The following is a 19258-nucleotide window of genomic DNA, read 5'->3' on the forward strand; positions in this document are numbered from 1 at the left end:
TGCATTCCCATTCACTGGCAGGTTTCTAACCACGGGGATGAGTACGATTAGACAGGTGAACAGACAGCGTGCTGGATACATACACTAGTCAGATTCAAGTTGAATAAGCCCCTCTAGAGGTGAGAGCAGCCGGCCAAAGCAAAAGTTCCGAAATAAGGAGAAAAAAAGCAGATAATGGTGTTTGCAAGAAAAAGTTGAATTGAAACAATGACCACAAAAAAATCAACAAGGGAACAAAGTTCACATTCAGATTAGCACATACCTTGGTGGCGCTGCGGAGGTGGTCATAATAAACCTCTTCAATAGCTTGGAAGTATATCACACCTTTCAGCTTGGTCTCATGTTTGTCTAAGGGGGGAAAAATGCATATTTCTTTGATCAAAAGAGCACGATGTAGGATTTTCATTGACAATCAGTAGCACCTTATTATCCATCCTCTATTGACATCTTTAAATCAACAAGTCCAACTTTGATGACGAGCATATTAGCGATGATGGATACAAAATGACGAGTGCAGCACTTTTAGGGCCTGTCTTTTACAAGAAAAGCTGCTCCTCTTTTTCTATGTTCGCACTTGACTGGCTTCTTACACTACTCTGGTACATGCTTGCACTTTGTTTCATCAGCCACTGCAGAACTGCAGCAAGGAACCGGTGGGGAACTCAACACCCCGTTTCTACCTCCAGGCACAAACACTCCACAAGCCAACTTAAAGAGTTGTAGGTAGAGATGCGGTACTTTATTTCGAGGAATAGTTTAATACACCGCTATTATCTCCTAATGACCTGTTTAGCATTCAAATAGCCTGCTGTTTACATCTCCTTTGATTGAGAGCAAAATGCTATGCTGTAGTTTGGGGATGATGAGCAGCCTCCGACATTGGGTGCGTCACTTCATCTCACTTGATGTTCAAGGTCAAGTGATAAGGGCAAGTGGTGCATCTCAAACATCCTCCTTCGAGAGGGCCGCCGCCACGTGCATTTTAACGACGGCGCGGGTAATCTCCACGCGCCTCCTCACATGAAACAAGGTACGCTTTAAGAGGCTTTAAGCGGAACCTTGAGAAAACTTCAAAGGCCCGCAAGTGAACAATTGTCCCGACGCTCACCACGGCACGTCAATGACACCATTGCGTTTGACGCACAATGCTGGATGGGGAAAACATGTTCATCCAGGGTAGACTGCCAGATTTGACATAAATATTCAAACTTATTTTACTTTTTGAAAGGTCTCTTAGACCTACCCTTAAAAAATTGAATGATGAGGTGGAGGGAAAAACATCTTTAACTATATACTCAAAAGTGGCTTCTTTTTTTGTTGCTTTTCTATTTACTAATTTATTGTATATATTTATTTCTTCAAGTATAATAACAACCGGACCATAATCATCAGTTTAGAAGATGATTTCCCATGTTTGATTTGGGAAAACATTAAAATTTCCATGGACATTTGCCCACCGTATGGCCCCTTGTAAAAACATAATCATAACATTTTTAGAATTTTAAGTAATACCTGAGAAGCAAACATGCAAAAAATAAATTACCACAAAAAAATGAATATTCAGTACTCACAGGAGAAAGAATGTGTGTATCAATGAATACTCCTTTAATAATGATTTCAAATTTGGATTTTGGAAAAGCCTAATCTAATAAGATTTAATAAATGAATGAAAAAAATATGCTTTTGCAACTATACACCAAAATAACACTAAGAAAAAGAAAATGTTTTCAACTAAAATTTAGGTCAAATTGATCAGCAGTTTGCTAAGACAAATTAAACTAAAAAAATGGAAAAATAAGTCTGTTCACTTTGTCTGGCGTGAATGGTTAGTTTAGCTAAACTAGATAAGAAACACCATGAACAAGGGCTTGTGGAGGAGTATTATTTTCCAGATCTCAGCCTGTCATGGTTTAGCCACAATTTCAAAGTATTTGTGCAGATGCATTTTACACTGCTTCTACTTTTTTCCCAGTATCCAGATTATCGCATCCGGTGTTGAATGCTTGATTCAGTAGCAAATCCTTTAGAACAACACTCATACAATTATAAATTGTCTTCTTACCGACATAGTACGAAAAGGTCCTTTTGAGACGATCGAAGACAAACCAGCGTTTCTTCCATGACTTGATCTTGCCTCCCATCTTAACCAGATAGCCCTTGCACATCTTCTCAGTGAGGATGATGTGGTAACAGCTGTCCACGCTGTGGCCTGACGTCTCAATGTGTGCGCGAAGGTCAAATTCCTCTTTCCTAATTGGCAGGTAGCGCGTCATGGGACGGGCCTGGACATATGGACAATCGAAAGGTCAAACGAGGGGGCACGGTGAGAACGCCCCATCACGATTATACAGGCAAAATAAATGACAGCGGCCTCTCACATTTTTTTTACATACATTTTGATTGGTACTGTCATAACACAGTCATATACAAAGGAAATTACAAATCGCAAGTCCACCATTTTAACAGGACAAAAACAACATATGCGATTTAACATCTTTATATATTGAAGATTAACATCTTCAATATATAAATATTAATATATTGCAACAGTAAACTGATAAGAGTGATGATGACAAACACTTATTGGATACTGAGGTAGTTCAATACTCCCTAGATTTGATGGATCTAATGCAGTGAAGCAGGTTTTTAGGAAGTGTTAAACAGAGAAGAAACCTTGACAGTGTTCATACTTTTTTTAAGGTTAAACCAAATATCAGAGTAAACACAAGCCAAGATTTTGTTTAAAAAAATCTCAGAAGCTCATGTTTATCAAATGCCACTTTCCATTGGAAGCCATTTCACAGCACATTTTCCAATGATTCCTTTGACTGACCTGAGAGAAGTTCTTGGCTCTCATCTTAACCTCCTTCTCCACCAGCTGCTGTCGGTGAAGAGTTTCTTCCTGCAGTCTTTTCTCTGCTTCTTCCCTCCTTTTACGCTCTTCCTCCAACATCTGATGGCGAACGGAGCTCTCCTGTTCCTAAAGCAGAGTGCTTCCATTCAATATGTTCCATCTCAGGATTATTTATCTTTTTCCCCTGCTGGTCACTTTGATTGTTAAAATATTAGTATAGATGGTATTTGCACCTTCTTTGAAGCACAAAATAAAAAAAAACATGACTGAAAACAAACAAGTAGGGGTATTGAATCACTCTATATTCTTTCATTGATCGCCTCACTGCAAAAAGTCATCAATCTGAATTTGATTTCCTAACACCAGCATTGTAACGGAACTTACCCGAAACTCAATGAGTCTGGCTTTCTCCATCTGTGCCTCCTTCAACATTTTCTCCATCTCTTCAATCTTCAGCGCATCTCCTCCTAAAACACTTCAAGTGAAAATCAAAACACAACATTAATATTTATTTCTGGGATATTGATGACGTAGTGAACAAAAAATTTATTAAGTGTGCCGCCAAGATTTGTATGTGATGAAGCAAATTAATGAATATGTTCACTCAATTTGTCCATGTAGGCTTATATGAGGAAGATACAGATTTGCTCTGTTTATCTTGTACCTTGGTCTCTAATGTAGACTTTTAATTAGTGCACTAATGCCATTTAAGTTATCCATAATATTTTACCAATACAGTTTCGTCTCTTGCGAGCCACAATAAAAACTGTGAGCAATGGTTTTAACTGGGGAAGTCCTGCAGTGAGCACTTCAGTAAAACAGCACACAACCTGGTACCAACAGATGGTCTTCAAATTAAAATATGCAGATAGTCTTTAAATGGTGGGGAGCAATCTGGGAAACGGTGCCTGTGGGTGCTTTTTTCTATGTGCCTTACTGAATTCTTCATAAAATGGCGAAATGGAATTACCCTCATTATTAATAAATCTGTTGTTATACCACTGCCCAATAATACTAATAATTATATTCCATGAACAGTCTCTCTGCACCTACTTGGAGTTTACGACTCACATATTATATTCAACCAATCCTCTTTAAGAATATCAGTTTCAGTAAGCATTGATTGTTTTGTTCATCTTTTGATGACGCGAAAGTCCCTTTTATTTGTAAAAAAAAGTCCCACTTTTTTTCGTTTTCGACGTGGTTTTGGCATAATTTTGCCTAAAAACATAGTTGAAGTGCATGTCAACTGAAACTTTAGTTTAACGAGACTCACAAGCACATTCCCACGTGTCGCATGCACTTCTCGTATGAACGTAAAATTAGTTTTTTTTTTTTTATTACACAGCTTTAGGATCATAGGATAGTCAACAAAACAATGATCATCGTTGAATATCCTATGAGCCAAAGATCAAATGAAGATCAAATCATGACACAACAGTGTTTACTGAAGTAGAGCCGGACGAGGTTCGCAGTCACCTTGACAGATTATCTGGCGAGCAAGCAGAGTTGTTTCCTGTGGACACACTGGTGTCCATACTGTCAGAACTCTCCAGGCTCAGCGTGTCATAAGGCTGCTCACTGGCTGATGCTGGATTGTGATGTAGGATGGAGTGCTGGACCAGAGGAGGGGGGCCTACAGACCTGTGACTGAATGCAGGACTGTAGGACATTACTGGGGGGTACGAGGGCATGGCGTTGATGAGGTTAGGCTGCGAGCCATGGAGGGCCTCCCACTGGCACTGAGCCTCTGCTACTGCTCTCTGCTTAAGTTCAGCAAGACGTCGCCGCTGCTCGTCAATGACCTGTTGACCTAAAGAATGAGATTTAATGTGCTGTTTGTCTCCTTTTGTTCAGTGTCAATTAGTACTCGGCGATAAGGAATTGTCCATCAAGAAATGGCCCAATTAATACTAAAACGGTTGCTGTTACGCAAAGACTTAGTATGTGATCAATCAATTGATAAAACAAAAATATTAAAGAAACAAGTTATTAATAATTGTGTTAGTCTTGTTTAGTGGCTGATTCTTGGCCATTCTAGAAGAAAAAAATACACTCATGGAGCTTATGTCTTTCAACATGCATGATTGATTCACCACAAAAGAAAAACAGAAAGGAGAAACCCAAGTCAAGTGAACAGACCCCAAAAAATTAATGGCAAACCGGGCATGGAAAAAACTGAAAGTCAAAAGAAAAAAACCAACACCAACCAATAGCCTAGTTGTGGTTAACATTGTTTTTGACATTTAGGTCACTAAAACAATGGTAGTTTGGAGGACACACTGTTTTTAAAGCTACCTGCTGATCTTCCCTCTGTGTGGGGTTGATTGGATGTCTGAGGTTCTAAGATCCGCAGACATAGAGAGAAAGATATAAAGAATCTGAACATGCTACTAAAAATTAAAATGAATACGTCTATAAACCCCTACTTAAATGAATACCAGTTTTTAAAAGGCATATAAGTATTAATAATGGAGTAGCTAAACATTCACAATATAACCAACTCCAAATCCATGTATATTGCATTTATTAGTGCAGTTCTGATACTCTATTAAATAAAACCACAATGACAACTGTGTATTACGTACATGATGAATGAAAATGTATCTGAAAATGTATTATTAATATATGTAAAGGCATGGAAAGATCAATTTTCTAGTATTGGATATTAGATTGTACAAAAAAAATATTACGGAAAAATCGAGTTCAACATCCATATGATGCTGATTTTAATGAAACATAGTGTTGTGCGATTCATAGTTACCTTTCTGCTGCAGCGCAAGCTGTCTCTTAGTTTCGATGCTCTGCAGGGTGGCAGCCAGGTTTCTGGGCAGACTACTTGAGCTTTTAGGGGTTAGAAGAGGGCTCTAAAAAGTAAGAGGTAGGAGAAAATATGATCAGGAGATTCTCTGACATCAGGGCAAGCCTTGCTGAAGACAAAGAAAGAAGAATAACTACTCTACCGTAGAGCTTGTGTTGCGGCCCAGTGTTGCTGCTCCTTGCTGTGGGGAAGATCCAGACTTAGCCGAATAAGGGGACTGTCCTGCATCACTGTCTAACTTGGAACGGAACACCTGAGGATGAAGGTCAAAACTAAATAAGGAGCTGTAGTATACCAAGTTGGATTTACTTTCATATGTTAGGAATCCAGTATGATGGTTTGCCACCCATAGATGAGATTTTTGCATCTGCAGGGAAATATAACTGTCAAATCATTACCATCATGCTGTTAGATGAAACAATAGAGGTGATTATTATACATCCAATCAGTACCATCACGATCAAAGAGCCCTACTGGCATTCGCACTGTGATTTAAAAAAGGGAACTTTGATGCTGCAATCAAATACTTTTGATATAAATTGCACTGGGGGAAAAAGGATACCCTGATAAAACTTGACTTAACACTGGTTAAGTAAGGTAATATCAAAAGTCCAGTTACCATCACAGAAGAAATATGATTTTTAGCTTACTTAACCTACAAGATGTAGCAGGAGTGGGTGAGAGAATTATTTAACACGTGAGTCAAAGTGTTTAATGCCAAGAGAAGATGCCAGTTTGACCTTGTAGTGGCCGCATAGTGTGCAGAAAAGAGAAAGAAGACCCTCTACCTGCAGAGCGGGTCTGCGGCCTGATAGCGACTTGGCTGGGAGAGGGGGCGACCAGACCTGGCTGGAACCCGCCAACAGCTCCTGGTACCATTGTTCTAAATCTAGTTTGAGCAGTGGAGACCTGCTGCCTTCAGACTGGTACATCAGAGACCACCAAGCAGCAGTAGAGAAAGGCGGGTGCAGCATGCACAGAAAAGACAAGCAAAACAAGAAGAAAACAATGCAGAGATTAAAAAGCACTTAAAACAGTTGAAAACGAGAGTTGAAATGTCTTATTTTATACTTTGAAATATGCCCTTAAATATTTCCAGCACAATGTTCCTATCAACTGCAGTACGCTTTGTACCCTCCAGCCGCTATATCCCTATTTTACATTTCTGTATACTAATTCTACGCGTCTACAGCAATGGCCCAGTTTCTCACAGTAGCATTAACATGTTCATCCTGTTCTATTTTACTTAATCTTTCCTTTAATGTATCTACCCTGCAGTTTGAATTTAGAAGGGACGTCCCTGCTTGAGCAGAATTACAAATCACTGCAGAAAGTCTTTTGCCACAATCAAAAAAAACATCAATACTTGGCATCTGTATTAGCTCAACATACAGGAACAGCTCTGCCATCACATTGCAAAGTGTCTCAGATGGTAGTCATCAACAATTAAATCTCGTAACATTTTGTAACACGTACATAAAGTGCCTCATCTTTCACTGACACTTTTACCATTTATCAGTAGAAAATGTGAATTTCATGTAAGATAGGTTAATAAAAAGAGAAAGTACTAGAATAGCCCATGTGCCAGACAGGCTGCTGAGGGGGAATTGCATGTTAAAAGATGCACTGTGTTTGGGTTAATAGGGAAAGGACAGCACACACCTCCACAGGGAAACACAAGGAGGAGCCCGGAGAAGAAAGGGAGCAGGAGAAGGTGCTAGCTACAGCTTCAGACTGCAGGGGATGGCTTAGTGGGGAGGTTGGGGATGACTCCACCTTTGGCATTCCATACATCTGACTCATCTGGTTCACTGTCACATATTCCTTCCCAAACACAGACACATGAAAACACAAACATAAACCAGATATAAGGCAAAAGAAGAGGAGAAACATCTGCAGACCAATTACTGATCCCTGTCCAGTAGGGAAGTCTGCTTTAAACATAGACTTGACTCTCACAACAGATATACAAATACAAAGGATTCAAAACAAAGAGAATATATGTCAAAGAATCCAATTCATAGCAAGACATTAGCCGCCGAATTGCCTCAGGGTCTGTTTGTCTTTGTTTTAATGTCTGACATTTTCAGAGGCAGATTTAGTTCAATCCACTCTGGATAGGCCCTATACAAAATAAATGAAGCTCAAACATTAAAAGCAAAACCATCACCACTTATGGATGTACAAACATGTACAGTATATGGCTACAAATAGGATGAGATTGAGCTCATGCTCTGGGTTTAAAAATAATTAGAGAAGCTAGGAAAATACGACTAGATTACATTAGATAACTTTATTCATCCCGTATTCGAGAAATTTCACTGTCACAGTAGCAAGAGGGTGAAAATACAGACACAGGAAAAGACATTTTAGACATAAATAAATAAGCGTGTTGCTGATATATATATATATATATATATATATATATATATATATATATATATACATACATGTACATAAATGCACATGTATACATACGGTTGGTCTTAACATTCAGCCATTTCTTTCGTTAAAGAGCTAATTTATATAAATTTTTGTTAAAGAGGTAAATATTTTATACGTTTATTAAATAATTATTCTAGTTACTTTATATTAAACCTAATATTTTTGTTTTATGTTTCATTCTTTACTGAAAACCTAAACAAGTAGAAATAACTTGACGTCTCTAACTTGACAGTGAAGTATGGCAGCCCACCAGGGGGAGTAGAACACATGAAAATTAAAGTTGAAAGAGAATGAGGTTTACAGCCTGAGCAAAAAGGCCTAAAGGTAAAAAAGCAATCAGGGAACACAAATAACATCAACCCATATAACATCTGCACCAAATACACAGATTGGCTTCTTGCATTCAAAGTGGCCACTGCTGCATATTGCAAAGACAAAAGATCGCTATTGTACTTCTGAACATCAGCAACAGCCTTCAAAGGATGAGATAAGGGCCTCACTAGTAGAGCTACTCAGAAAGTTGAGAGCGGCATTCAAAGTGCATTAGTGTAAACGACAGTGTGAGGAGGGTCTATCTGAGGCGGACAGGCTTTGTAGAATGAATTTGAGTTGAAGAAAACACCTCATAAATTGTTAGATACTGCGCAATTCGTATTTTGACAAATAAAGTCATGAAATAAACTCTCAAGATGATGCATACATGGTTTTAAGGCTCCGTGGGGGGAAATAAATATGGCAATGAAGACAAATATGCAAACTGAGTAATCTCAAGCAATGACACATTGGCCTGCACTGAAAGAGCATACAAACAAACCAGAACAAATGAGTCGATAAGTAAGTAAAGCAGTCTTGTGTTACAGCGAAAAAGAATTTTAGTTGTGAGTCTTTAGGAACAATGGTAATTCTTACTTCTCGCATCGATGTAGAAGACTTGGGAAAGCTTTTTCCTCCAGTTAAATTGTGGTATCTCTGTTCCAGAGCGGATAGACTCTCCTTCTCCTATAGCAGACAATTTTCAGTTAAAGTGAGTCCTAAAAACATACTGCACATCTAATTATAATAAGCATTCAAATTTGCATTACTGTCAAATTTGCAGGATCACTTTATTAACTAGATTTACAATAACATGTGAGCATGTGAAGCATTGGCAGCACCTTTTGGAGCATTTGAAGCGTGATGGCCCTGTCTTTGGCGAGACGCTCACATTCCTGAGATGCCTGGAGGCCCAGCTGGTTGGCCTGGTTCTCCAGAGCAGACACTTTTTCCTGAATAGGCACAGTGCAAAATAATGACATTGTAAACTAAGCCATGGGATTGCATGTCTAATGAAATTCTATGGAAAACGGAGAAATAAAAACCTCAGTCACCAAATGATTGGATGGTTAAAAGTACTGTATTTAGTAAGTATATTTCTATACTTGTTAACATTCCACATATCACACGAACAACCCACAAATGATAAAGATTGGTTAATCTGTGAATACTGTTTGCATGTTTAATTAGTGTGTGTAGGGGGGGGGGGGGGGGGTGCGTTTACGTGTAGGTTTGGGGATGTGTGCGTATATGTGTATGTGAATTTTAACTATTTCTCTATTTCAAATGTCTGGATTTTTTGTGACTAAAACAAAAACCCAAAATCACTTGGACCTTCTGTGATGAGTCGGGCCTTCCCAACTATACAGTAAGTACAGTGGGGATAGCTAAGATAGGCTACTCAAAATATTGGGTCTTTTTAAACAAATATGTGACCATGGATGGGGCTTAGATTTAGTAGATGGTGACATTCAGTATTTGCATGAGTGAAAATATGTCCGATTTCTCACAATTGAATAAGATTATATTTTCTTCCAAGAATGCCACAATGCTAACTGTTTCAATAAAACAGTGATGCTCAAAGATAGAGAAATGGGTCATTTCGTATCCCTTGGACAGAGGCTTCCATACCTTCCTCTTAGCCACAGTGCTTTGGTACTCTGCTCTTTCCTGCAGCAACTGTTGGCTCATTGTTTCTCTTTCCTCCTCCAGGCTGCTTTCTCGCTCAAGTTGTTGAAACTCCAGATCTTCAAACTTCTTGGTTCCAGTTTCCAGAGCTTCTCCATCCTAAAATGAGATGTCACAGATGAAATGACCACCAAGGCATTTTTTTCATTTGTTGGTAGAAAAAGCTAAACAATAATCTTTGACTTTCAATTTTGTTTTGTTTTTTACATGTACTATCCTATAGGAAGAATGCTTTCTATCACTAAAACAATACATTTCAGCATGTGAAAAAATTAAAATATCAAGTACAAAGAGTCGAAAAATAAAAATGAAAAATGTTCATTTTTCTTAATTAAAATAGTGGTTGAGTATTTTTCACAAATAATTGGCGCACTATGGGATGGGGTAATGAACACGTGGACCTGCTTTGTTCTAAAGTGTGCCCAAATTATTTAGCTCGCTACCTGCATTGTTGGGCCTGGGGTCACTCCTCCTCTTATAGACTTTCTATGTAGCTCAGTTCAAAGGGGCTTGCTACATTATCAGGTAATCACAGTACCACTGGGATTTTTTAAACAAGTTTTTGGTATGTAGTACGGGCAGTTGTCAAGTCCTGCCATGAAATAAAATCAGCATTTCCATATAATTTGTCAGGAAACAGAAATATAAAGTACATATTTCTTGGTAGATTGTGGACTTTAAAATATATAGTAAACTAACCCACATGATTACCAACCTTAAACTTGACACCGAATGATAGTGAGGAACACAGAGAAGGGTTATAGTCTTGGCCTATGTTAATTGATTAGTGAGCGGTTAACATGGGTAAGCCAGCCATTACAAACAGAACTGCAGACACATGCAGTGCAGTGCGACCATTCACTTCGGCTGAATTTCACCAGCATGCTTAAGTCGGAACTGAAGTTACCAGGATCCATTTGTGTGATTACGTGTCAACATTGAGTTTGCAGCAATAGTTGGTGTGGCATCATGAGAGAAATATATACTGCATCTTAATGGAACATTTGTGCAAGGGCATCTCATGAAGATAGTTGACCATTGTAAGCAATGTCTGCCAGACTCCATCATTATGCTTGAGTGCATGTTTTGATGCAAGATCAGTTGAAGCAGTTGGTATGCCAAACCACAGGTATGATGTACACACAAAACCATTAGCATGTTTGGTCATCCTGACTTCACTTTTCACAGACTTTACTTAAGCACCGATGAACTATGATGTTGTTTTATGTGTAGAGAGAAGGTGGGTGGCAATTTTCAGTAATTTAAATGCAATTTAGAGATAAACTGGAGAAAAAAGTGCATGAATTTAAAAAATCTAAATGCTTAAATTACAGGTGTACAATGTTAGAGTTGGGGTGTGGCAATTAATATATGTGTATAATGTAACTAAACTGTACTTCTATAGAAGGATAAAGGCTATCAAGTCTGTGTTTTCGATGAAGTCTATGACTGCATTGGTGGTTTTGGGACTCATGGCTTGCACAGGGTGTGCTGACTAAACTCTTATGGTTTTGCTCTACTAACTACCCACCCTTTTGAACTGTTCCTGCAACTGTTCGTGAAGGGACTCGGGACAGTTATACAGCTGGTTCTTCAGCTCAGCATGGCTCTCCTGAAGTCGCTGCAAGGCCCGGCGTTCGGCCTCAACATTAGCCCTCTCCTAGAAAGACATAGTGCACACACCCACACAGAGCATGTATGGTTGGAGAGGGGTCGATAGACGAAAGGATCGAGAAGGTGAGGAAAAAAATAATAGAGAATGGGGGAGAAAGACACCACTCAAAATTCAAATTATGCAAATAAGAAGCCTTAATATGTTAGTGTGAACAGATTGCTCCTGAAGGGTGATTTCCCTCATGAAAGAATATTAGACTGGTTGTCAAGAATGTCAGGTACATCAATAAGGAAATGGGAACTTGAAGATAAGAGACCAGATGGTTTCCCCAAAAATCTTTCAACAGCTAACAGTAGCAAATATACACAGGTGTGCAATAGATCAAAAGAGTCCCTGAAAAGCAGGGCCACACAGTCTGTCATGCAATTCGTGTACAAACTTGGAATCAGACAAGCAGCAAGTTAATTTGAGAAAGTATGGAAAATGTTAACTGTTGTTAAATATGTCAACATGGTGGTAGTTATACATCATAAAAAACTGACCAGAGAGGTCAAGCTCATGCAACCAAATTCTCACAATCTCTTAAATGCCCTTAAACATTTTAATTATAATTTATAAAATTTAAAGATCTGCAATGACATCAACAGTAATGAACCATTCAGGAAGTGTAGGTTTATGCCCCGTGAGAAAAACATAGGCAGGGTGTATGCATGATTTCTTTTTCCTTCAAAAATGATCACAATGAAATCATCCATACCTTGTCTTTCTCTTGCTGAATGGCACTCTCCAGTTCATCTAGCTTGCGCTGCAGCTGACTGATGATGTCCGCCTCTGCCTCGATCTGGTCGAGTTCTGCCTGCCTCTCTCCCTGCAGCAAGGCGCGTTCCATTTCGGCCTACAGAAGTGAAAAGAAACCATATCAATTAAGAGAGATTAGTTAAGATAAACGGAATTAAAAAGATGAGTCAGCTCTTCATTTGTAACGTGAACATTTGAGACCAAGAAACTTCCGCCGTGCTCGTAATTTATTGCAAGGCCCTCTACTAACTAGAAATGTGGCTGTGTTCCAAATCAACCAATCACAATAAAATTTTAAATGATACATCTTGTTAATGTACTTTTTTGGCTGATTAATCAATTCCTCACCTTTCATTTTTTTCATGACCTAGTATATTTCTAACCAAAGATCTTCACACATCAATGCGTGGACCAGCTACATATTTTCCTTTCATTTTTAGATCCCGGGTGTGATGCCTTTGTCTTTATATATATACGGCAAATTGTAACAGATTAAATGTCAAGTTAATTTAGATATTTCTTGCCCATGCTAGAAAGGGTTAGCCTGAATCTACCTCTTGTTTGGACTCCTGATACTGTTGCTCCAGCTCCGTCAGCCGTGTCTTGAGTTCGTCAAGCCGTGACAGAACATGCACCCTCTCTTCTTCAAGATAGCCCAGCTCTGTTTGGTCTGAACTGGCCACATCCTCATGCTGCAAGGAGTAGGGACAATGTCTGATTATGCTTCGATTGGATTTTAGACAAGATGAACTTGCAGTGCAAATTTATTCATCTTTCATACAGGGCATCCTCACATGAGTCGAGCTGGGATTGGAGTCTCTCACAGCTGAATATGGGCAGGAGGTGTATTCCTGAGCCAGCTGAGCTAGCCAATTATAGATATGGGGGGGTGTATGTGTGTGCATGTGTTTTCCAAAGTAAAACTAGATGTGAGGTAAATTGAGCACTCACCTAAATAAAAACATGCATACTTTTCCCATGATTTAGCACACAAGCTAGATCTGTATCAGCTGTTGCTGTATAAAGTATGCAGTGATAGTGTACTGTGATAGACCATAACTATCAGATGATTGTGCAATCATCTGAGTAACATTATGCGTTATAGGAGATGAAATGGAATCTTCAGTTAACAGACAGAAGGGCTGCCTTTAAGGGCTTTTCACAAGCTGCCTGGTTCAACAAAGCCAGGCATCATTTTTACACATGCTGGGTTGTGTGTCGGCATGCCGGGCACATGTGAAAGAACATTTTCTCTAACCTGTTTGTTTCCATTTAGCAGTGCTGATGCTGTGCATGGAGCTGGAAATTTCCTCACCTCCTGATGGGTGCTTTCAGTACTACTGCATTCCTCCTTCAGGTTCTCCTCATCGCTATCCTTCTGTTTCTGTGCCAGACGCAAAGAGGCTGAAGTTGGCGTTCCTCCTAGGATGCTCTCAATGGATGACCCAGGCACAGAGCCATCTGAAAACCCCCCTGGGAAACCTATCTTCCCAAATGTGGCTGAATCTGAGTCGATGATTTCGCCTTTATTGTACTCAGCACAGAGATTTAGGATTGTCTCCAGTCGCTGTCTCTCCTGCAGTCAAATAAAGAAGAACATCAAATTAAAAGTTGAATAGAAATTGTTTTCATGAATTATGAAGTAGACAAACAAGTCAAGTCATCAATTTGAATTTCACCCATCTCTCACACACGAAGATTTTAAATTAATAAACTAATGATATCTCAACCCAAATAGTGGATTTCCCAATCAAGAAACGCCTGCACAGGAAAGAAAAGACCCTCTTAATTTGAGAACAACTCTCTGTGTTCTCTTAAAGTTATAAGACCATAAATTATTCATCATTTATATCTCATTTGAGGGTACTAAATTGTCTCCCAGAGTTACTGATATGTGATACTTACTCTTGGCGTAACAAAACAACCATCCCTAAACAACCTTTAAAGTAAAGGTTTGGATGGCAGCAAGGATGCTGTTGGACCTATTTCTGATTCTCTACTCTATAGCAGATGACAGCAATGGGTTTTGTGCCTGCGTAGGCTTTTTACAGTTACTCTTTCTTCCTCACACAACTTAAAAATCAAGCTTGGTAGGCTGATTGAGCACTCTAAAATCCTACATTGGTCTGATTGTGAGTGTGAAAGTTTGTTTGTCAATAGCTGCCCTGTTATTGACTGACAACCAATTCAAGATGCACACCGCCTCCTGTTCAAAGTTAGCTGAGACAGACTAAAGCACCCCCACGACTCTCATGACAGTAAGCAGTACAGAAGATGAACGAATTAATGTAAAAGGCATCATACATGATCATGAGTTAAACTGGGTGAAATTCCGATTTCGGTTTAGAAACTTTATTTTTTGTATTGAGGTTCAATAGAGCCACTGTGTATTGTTTTTTTTATTAGAGAATAAGGTGATTGTTCTAGCTATAAAAGAAAACTTCCTATGTTGCATCTTTTTGCTCCTGCAGAAAACAGTAAGTTTTCCCACTGTGAAAAAACTGCACTTGGACCTATAATTTCAGCTGTGTAAGCTTTGAACTGAGTAGGTGGGAAAAATACCTCTTTGAGCTATAAATTGCAGTACTCAAGCAAGAAGATCCAAATGTCTACCATTTACTGGAGAGTCAACAGCCACTCTCAAGTCCTCCCACTCAACATCTGCTTCCAGACAGATTAGACTCCAAGCTTCTTTTTCTTTATTTGTCAAGGTGTTTCATCAAGTCTGCACTCACATCATGTTATTGACTACCAGAAAGTATTGGGGGTAGTAGTGGTAAAACATGTAGGATGTGAGGATAAGAACATTTTTTATCACATTAAACTATAGGCCTGGCCAACACATAATTTAACTTGACGAATAGAATTTGACACATTTTACTCAACACCAGATTGCCAGACATTTTTGGATCCCAAATTTGCTGTGATTTCCCTGGAAAGATTTTTTTCAAAAGCCATATGTGTTTATGAACATAACCAAAAATCATCCAACAGGACGATGACCCCAAGCATACATCAAATGTAGTTATAGAAAGGTTAAATTAGGCTAGAATTAAGAAATTGTCCTGACTTAAACCCCACATTTAAATGAACTGTACCAATTCTTGTCAAGAGGAATGGTTAAAGTTTTTTCCAGACCGTTGGCAGAACAGGGCTCTCGAGTTTAGATTTGGATTTAAATCTAAATATTTGTGAATTTAGCATGTTGGACATTCACATGAGAAATGTTTTTCTTTATATTGTGTGATCCCTTTGCATAACATTCTACAAATGAGTGAATTAAAAAATGGAAGAAACTAACTGTAATATGTGAAAAATTTCATGCGTTATGGTTTCTGCCTTATCTTACCCTCAATTTTCAAAAAATATATATTTCTCACATGTAAACTTGCCCACTCGCTCAGTCAGACTGCAACAGTTAGAAGGGAGTTTTGGGTAATTTGTTTCATTTTGTCAGCACTTCTGCGGTGACAGCTTCATTTCAGAGTACTCTAACCAATTTAGTTTTGTTTTTTTTATTTGCATCTTTGCAACAGTTAGAATCAGATTTTTCTAGCTCCTTGTCCCCCCTGAGAGCGAATCTTGTTTTGTCTTGTCGCCTTTTATGTTTTTCCCCTTCTCCTCCCCAAGCCCCAACGGCAATTCCCCATCTGTGCACCTTTCATCAGACCGGTTACAGTACTTTGGAAGTGTACAGCTGAATGCTTCTGTGAAATTCTCGGCAATTTTACGTGCACTGTGCATCCAGAGCAGACAGGGAATGTTCAACAAAGTCTTGTTTTCCATATATCTGCAGGCAGATTTACATTTGCTATCTTGCTATCTGCAAAACAAACCCCACTCATGATCAGGCCCTCATCCTTGGGGGGTTCATCATCTTGAGTTCCCAGTGGAGGAACAACCAGATGATCCCGACAAGAGGCGTTTTATTTAATCATCCTCCCCTCTCCCCTCTCTGGTGGAGCACACATGCATCAAAGTCAGATAGTCAGCCTCTCCAGTGGCAGTCACCCCCTCTGGTAAATAAGTTGCTGGTCCTCCTTAAAGATGTCACTGGCACTGTTGTCAGGATAAAACCATGGGGTTGTAGCTCCCAGTGGGGGTGGCTGCCATTTAAACAGCTCAACCCTCCCTACTCGACTGAGACTCAAGCCCTTAAATGGAATCTTGCTTCCAGTCACCACGTCACAGACACACATTAGATCGCAGGAAGGATCAAAGACAATGATTAAAGGCAATAGTGGAGTTGTAGTTTTTTTTTTTTTCCATTCCCTAAACACTTCTTGGGAAATATGCACCCTTTCTGCTTGATTATTGTTCCGGGGTTCTAGCTAGAAGTTTGTAAGATGCGCATTCAGTTGCATCAGCTCGCACGTTAAACAATTTGCTGTAAACATGAAATTAGAAGATTAAATATTCATATGCACACTTTGGAGAAAGATGCTAATGAGGTCCACTAATAGGAAGGAAAAGGAGAGTTTAGATACTTTGACATAAAATTAATACACCAAAGAAACACTGTTGTCACACTGGACAATTATACACGGCTCTCTAATTCAGAAGCTCGAACATAAAATAAATGATCAATGCATAAATATGCATTATGAAATAGTACATGCTGCATGAAGGGATACTGCGTACCTGCTACAAATATAAAATAATTTGCTTCTTGTGGGTAATAACAGTACCACACGGGGAAAGAAGGAAAAAGCACGGAGAGTGTACAACTACTTTTTAAGAGCATTTTGAGTAATGAAAACTGAAACATTCAATTGGGGAATGTAGTTTATGTGTAATAAAGGGATTAAATATTTATGGGTCATTAGTTGAATAAAATACTAACAGAATAAATAAAGTGCGTAACAAGGAATGAGTTTTTTCAATAAGATTTTGCCGATATTTTCAACGGATCCATAAATTTAAATATTGCTTTAATTAACAAAATTTGACAGACTAACGGTTTAGAGTCTAAACCCTCTCCCCGTGAATGATGGCTTTCTTTATTGGATTTATGACAAATAAATCACTTCTCTCCTGATTTAACATTCTTTATCTGTTAAAATAATATTATATTAGAGTCACTTATTTCATATGTCATCTTATACTGTCTTAAAGTGTGTTTTATATCAAATGTTTTGAAATTACATTTGAATATTATTATAAATTCCCACAAACTATATAAGTGTTTGAAAATAAATGAAAACAATTAATTGAACATGCAAGTTTATGAGAAATTCTCATATTGCAAATATGTACGTATTTCGTTTAGTTTTCATGTTTGGAATGCAAAAGAAGAGACGCCAGAAATACCCAGTTTGTGAACAGGCAGATAACCCCCTCTAGTGGAGAAAAACCCAAACAGCAGCACGTGCAATCACTGAAAAGCAATATTTTGGTAGTCATGACAAATACATATTTGAAACGGAATCAAACGCTGAAAAGTGTGAATTAGTCTTATATTGCCGTTTCATAATAAATATTATGAAACGAAAACCCGGAAAATAACTTGAAAAACAGTCTTATGCATCACTTTTAAGTTGTATGGTCAGAGGTTTCACATAGAGGTTATGAGTATAAAAAACTGTGGGTAGAGGTTTCACTGTGAAACATGAGCTAGGTATATTTGGTCTTGGTCAAGAATGGGTTGCAATGCATTACGTCATGTTCTCTTTGAGAATGTGGAGGTATATTTGGTCTGCTAATCATAATTGATGACATCAGATGAGCGGACTGGAAAACAAGTTGGAATTGGAAACAGAGACAAGTGAAGTCAGACTAGTTCAAGCCCCAGGTTGACAAATGAAAACATTTCTATTAGCAGAAAGGGATTATCCACACAACAGAAAGTCAACTGTTTTACCAATTAAAGGTATTTTGTATATTTCTCTAGTATTGGCTCAACATTCGTTTTTAATATTTTTCTTTTACACTAAGTAACGTGAACTTAGTGTTTTATAATGCATTAAGAAATTCTTGACGAATTCAATAAGCTGATAAAGAAAAACCTGAATCAGCGCATCCTTTTAAGAAGAAGCCTCCCGCATTCCTGCTGCCTCAGAGCTGTGTACTCCCACTCATTTCACAATAACAATAACTCATTTTTTCTTAAATAAACCTCGCTAGGAAAAACTCAACTAACTTGTTTTTTGTAATCAGTTGTGTAGGGAGTCATGCTTCTGTGTGGAATGACATAAATGCATTTGACTTGGGGCAAAAAAAAATCTCTCTAGACAGTGAATCAACTGTGACTAATTACGGGCCCTGCAGCTGCACACTCCGCTTTTCAAAAGAACTACGAGTGTCTGCGTTAAGAACAATACAATAACAAAACATGCCGCGGAAAGAATTTGGACTTTTTATCTCAAGTAGGCGTTGCTGGTACTATTATATATTTACATTTGCAACCAGCATATACTTTAAGATACTTTCCCGTATTTTTTCCGGGATAAACAACAGCCAAGTGATATGTATTACTCATAGACGACTCATCTTTTAAGACACACAAAATAGTATTGCTGGAAGCAAAAGACTTTCCTTCACAAAAATCACACATATATATATATATATATATATATATATATATATATATATATATATATATATATATATATATATATATATATATATATATATATATATATATATATATCACATATATATATATATATATATTTATACATATATATACATATATATATATATATATATATATATATATATATAT

At 38.2% G+C, this 19258-nt stretch overlaps 1 protein-coding gene across 16 annotated transcripts in view; it reads right to left on the reverse strand.

Moving 5' to 3' along the window:
* phldb1b (pleckstrin homology-like domain, family B, member 1b) overlaps positions 1 to 19258 on the reverse strand; it is a 56717-nt gene that overhangs the window by 3124 nt on the left and 34335 nt on the right. For 5 of the 16 annotated variants that reach the window (XM_077610960.1, XM_077610966.1, XM_077610965.1 and 2 more), the window contains 18 exons: positions 13793 to 14110; positions 13089 to 13226; positions 12494 to 12631; positions 11653 to 11781; positions 10065 to 10220; positions 9275 to 9385; positions 9028 to 9119; positions 7338 to 7515; positions 6464 to 6598; positions 5818 to 5928; positions 5619 to 5721; positions 5153 to 5197; positions 4334 to 4667; positions 3239 to 3329; positions 2834 to 2980; positions 2063 to 2282; positions 263 to 348; positions 84 to 113 (listed from right to left, as the gene is read on the reverse strand). In XM_077610960.1, coding sequence (XP_077467086.1) covers positions 84 to 113; positions 263 to 348; positions 2063 to 2282; positions 2834 to 2980; positions 3239 to 3329; positions 4334 to 4667; positions 5153 to 5197; positions 5619 to 5721; positions 5818 to 5928; positions 6464 to 6598; positions 7338 to 7515; positions 9028 to 9119; positions 9275 to 9385; positions 10065 to 10220; positions 11653 to 11781; positions 12494 to 12631; positions 13089 to 13226; positions 13793 to 14110 — 2562 coding nt within the window. The remainder of the gene's footprint in view (positions 1 to 83; positions 114 to 262; positions 349 to 2062; positions 2283 to 2833; positions 2981 to 3238; positions 3330 to 4333; positions 4668 to 5152; positions 5198 to 5618; positions 5722 to 5817; positions 5929 to 6463; positions 6599 to 7337; positions 7516 to 9027; positions 9120 to 9274; positions 9386 to 10064; positions 10221 to 11652; positions 11782 to 12493; positions 12632 to 13088; positions 13227 to 13792; positions 14111 to 19258) is intronic. The other 11 variants (XM_077610964.1, XM_077610961.1, XM_077610958.1 and 8 more) reach the window with 11 other exon arrangements.

Source organism: Stigmatopora argus, chromosome 10 (assembly GCF_051989625.1).
Source record: "Stigmatopora argus isolate UIUO_Sarg chromosome 10, RoL_Sarg_1.0, whole genome shotgun sequence".
NCBI classification, from domain to species: Eukaryota; Metazoa; Chordata; class Actinopteri; order Syngnathiformes; family Syngnathidae; genus Stigmatopora; species Stigmatopora argus.